Source organism: Athene cunicularia (assembly GCF_003259725.1).
Source record: "Athene cunicularia isolate RWA chromosome 14 unlocalized genomic scaffold, athCun1 chr14_part1, whole genome shotgun sequence".
Taxonomy (NCBI): domain Eukaryota; kingdom Metazoa; phylum Chordata; class Aves; order Strigiformes; family Strigidae; genus Athene; species Athene cunicularia.
The window spans coordinates 12837999-12841462 of record NW_020799118.1 but is presented as its reverse complement, the minus strand read 5'-3'; the positions used below and the strand labels follow the sequence as shown (position 1 = coordinate 12841462).

The 3464-nt window shown below is 65.5% G+C and overlaps 1 protein-coding gene across 1 annotated transcript in view; it reads right to left on the bottom strand.

Annotated features, from left to right (window-relative positions):
* LLGL1 (LLGL1, scribble cell polarity complex component) overlaps nt 1-3410 on the bottom strand; it is a 5860-nt gene extending 2450 nt beyond the window's left edge. Inside the window, exons 1-11 of the mRNA XM_026859191.1 lie at nt 3244-3410; nt 3007-3142; nt 2861-2915; nt 2538-2695; nt 2225-2442; nt 2055-2122; nt 1582-1735; nt 1044-1148; nt 534-826; nt 287-440; nt 11-206 (exon numbers count right to left, since the gene is read on the bottom strand). Coding sequence (XP_026714992.1) covers nt 11-206; nt 287-440; nt 534-826; nt 1044-1148; nt 1582-1735; nt 2055-2122; nt 2225-2442; nt 2538-2695; nt 2861-2915; nt 3007-3073 — 1468 coding nt within the window. The 5' untranslated portion in view covers nt 3074-3142; nt 3244-3410. The remainder of the gene's footprint in view (nt 1-10; nt 207-286; nt 441-533; nt 827-1043; nt 1149-1581; nt 1736-2054; nt 2123-2224; nt 2443-2537; nt 2696-2860; nt 2916-3006; nt 3143-3243) is intronic.
* Between the last annotated feature and the right edge of the window lie 54 nt (nt 3411-3464).

Genomic DNA, 3464 nt, shown 5'->3' with positions numbered 1-3464 from the left:
CCAGCCAGACGAAGCTTGGGGGCTTTTCCCAAGGAGGGGGGGTGGGTCTCACCGTCTCGGAGGAAGGTGTCGGCAAAGTAGAGGCACCGCACCACCCCTGAGAGCGAGTCGTCAGCTGAGCGGGGCTCGATCCGCCGCTGCACGGGCGTCATCTCCACTTCGGGGGGTCCTACTTGCTCAGCCAGCTGCGCGTTAGCCTCCTGCACCTGGGGAGGGGGGACACGGGGGTCAGCCCCTGCTTGGTGGGGACAAGGAGCAGCCATGGTGACTCCCTCTCATTGCCCACCTTGCTGGAGGGGCTACTGGCATTGAGCCTCTTCTTGCCTGACACCCGGCTCTTGCGGATGCGGCGGAAGGACTGTCGCAGGGACTTCTTCAGGGACTTCACGCGGGACAGGGGCCCCTCCATGGCCAGCGAGTCATTGGGGTGCAGTGTACACCTGTGGGCACCGATGACGCTCAGCACCTGGACTCCCACCATGTCGCTCTGGGAGGGATGGGGGGTCCCCAGCACCAAGATTCCTCCCCCATACCTGGCCAGCACGGGGTTGCGCCGGTAATAGTCGAAGAGCCCGAAGCCATGGCTGGTGCCAAAAGCCACGAGGTTCCATTCGGAGTGGAGGGTGACGGCGGTGACAGCGGCGGGGGGCACGCACTGCACTAGCACGCTGGGCTGGAAGCCAGGGGCGAAGGGCAGGGGCCCGTTCCTGGGCGCCAGCCGGTCGTGGCCCTTCCAGGTGAAGCCCTCGCGGTCCTGCAGCAGGTCCACCGTGGCCACACTGACCGCATGCTCCGACTTCTCATCGCTCAGCTCCATCACCAGCACCTGCAGGGGACAAGCACGGATGGTGGGGGACATGTGCCAGCCTCACCACAGAACAGCCACCCTGCTGCAAGCCCGGGGCTAAACCCTGCGGGTAGGAGCCCTTCACGGACAGGCACGAGGGTCTGCAGGGTCTGTAGCCCCCAACCCATGCTGTGTTTCCCCAAAGCAGGAGCTGAGAGGTGCTCAGCAGCCCCCTCTTTGCCCCCCACCACCCTACCTGCCCTGCCGTGCCAGCCACCACCATTTTGGCCGTGTACTTGCAGAGAGCGATCTTCTGCACGCCCAGGCGTGGGTCGTCGCTGTAGGGATCAAAGCAGCCCACCTGCAGGAGGGAGAGAGGGATATGGAGGGCCAGGTGCCTTCATACAGCTGTGGGGCAGCCCCCCTGCTGCACCCCCATGTCCCCCCACCAGCTGGTAGGTACCAACTGTGGCACATGGGCTGCTCCGGGCATCATGCCCGGGGAAAGGTCTGTCCCCACGTGTCCTGCAGCTGCCCCCCCGCCCAGCACCAGGGCAGGCCCGTGAGACGGGGCAGGCGGAACAAGCGTCCCTTGTGTCCCCACGGGGCGTCACACGGCAGCTGTGCCCCGAGCCGGGGGGACACATCCCTCGGGGCGCAGCCGGGATGGCTCCAGCTGCTGCATCCTCCGTGCCCGCCTCTGGACTTGGCCCCCCCCCGCCCCCAACCCGGTGTCAGCGCAGGAAGGGGGGTTCTGGGGTCCGCAGCAGTGTCTCCCCCCTCCCAGATCTCACCTTGCGGAAAGGCGGCCACTCCTCCTCGCCCGCCTGGTTGAGGCTGTCGTTATGCTCACAGTCTGTCTGGAAGATGCTGGCGGTGCCCAGCTTGTAGAGGGGTTTCAGGGAGACCCCTGAGGCGTCCCAGAACCGCACCGTGCCATCCTCGTGCCTGGCAGGGGGAAGGACAACGGGGAGGCCCTGTTAGTGTGGGGCCCTGACATCTGCCCGGTTAACAAGAGCTGCCTGTGTGCTGGCAGCCACTGTGCCAGAAGAGGCGGGAGACAAGGGGGGACAACGCAGCGGGTGACACGCTCTTGCCCAGCCATCAAGTTGAATGAGAGTGGGGCAGCCCACTCAACAAGAGATGCCCCCACCCCCATCCCATCCCACTCCCCCACCGCAGGAAGGGGTTGAGGCGCTCTGTGTGTGTCCCACCAGCATATTTTGGGTTTCCCAGGCCTCCCCCTCCCCGCTGCCAGGCCACTCACCCAGTGAGGAGAAGCCCCCTCTGCGTGGGCTCCTGGGCCAGGTTTTTTCCCCCATCGATGGGCCAAGCCTGGAGAGAGGGAAGGAGGGATGGAGGGAGCCCACCCCACAGGGAGCAGGAGCATCCCCCATCAGCCCATTTGGGGAGTTTGGGGACACCCCCATCACTCACAGCAGAGGAGAGCCGGGGGCTCTGCTGCTCGCCAGCACTGACAATCCTCTCCCAGAGCTTGAGGGGCACGTTGGAGACGTGGCAGGAGCAAGTGATGGCGGAAGAGTGGAGTGGCGCCAGGTAGGGGGCGGGGATGGTGGGCCAGCCCGGCGTCTGGAGGTCGATGGCCACCAGCTCTTCCTCCACCAGCACCACGAGGGCATGGGGGTTCTCAAAGCCTGGGGAGGGTGGCAATGGGGGACATAGCTGCTGCTAACAGAGAAACACCCCCTCACCACCATGAGCTCCCCAGGGCCACCCTGGTGGGACATACCTCCCTCGGTTGCCTCAGAGCTCTGCACGGTGAAGAAGTCGATGACGCGGGAGGTGAAGTCAAGCGTGGCCAAGGTCTGGCCCTGCAGCACGCTAACGCAGTGCCGGTCGCCGTAGCTGGCCCGCGGCATCCCCCCGTTGAAGATGATGAAGGGGTTCCTGAGTAGGATGAAGAAGCCTCCATCAATGCCCAGGCCCTGCAGGGCACCCTCCCTACAGCCCAGGTCCCCACGCTGTGCCCATCACCAGCCCACCCCAGCTACTGGTGGAGGGGGCTTTGGGGGTACAGGCCAGAGCTTTCCCCGCAGTGCCGCAGGGACATACCCCGAGTCACAGGTCCGCCAGAGGATTTTGCTGATGGCTTTGCAAGGGAACGGACCTGAAAGGAAGATGTTAACTTCCCAGGTTGCAGCACTGGGACAGGGTGATCAGCCCCCAACCCTGTGACCGCCTCCCCCACCTCCCCGTACCGTAGGGGATGGTGGACATGACAGGCTGCTGGGTCCTCTGGCCGGCGCCGCTCACCGCCCACACCATGTACCCACCATCGCTGTGGGAGCTGACGATGCTCTTCCCGCTCTGCTCCCAGGCCAGGCTCTCCAGCTGCTGTGGGGGCAACACGGAGCAGGGTGAGGGGCTCAACACCCAGGATGGGAGGGGAAGGGGGTGACACATGAGGCTGCAGCCCCCCCCGCCACCCCTGGTACCTGGTTCCCCAGGAAGAGGTGCTGGACCACACGTGTGTTCTGCTCCCAAAGAACCACCAACCCTCGGCTGTAGCCGATGAGGAGGCGGCCGCCATCCCGCGGGTGCTCCTGGATGGATTCCACTGGCCCCAGCGCCTTCCCGCAGCGGTACTCATCAGGGACGCTGTGTGGGACACACACACACACAGGGGGGTCAGCAGGGGTTTGGGGTGGTGGGGAGG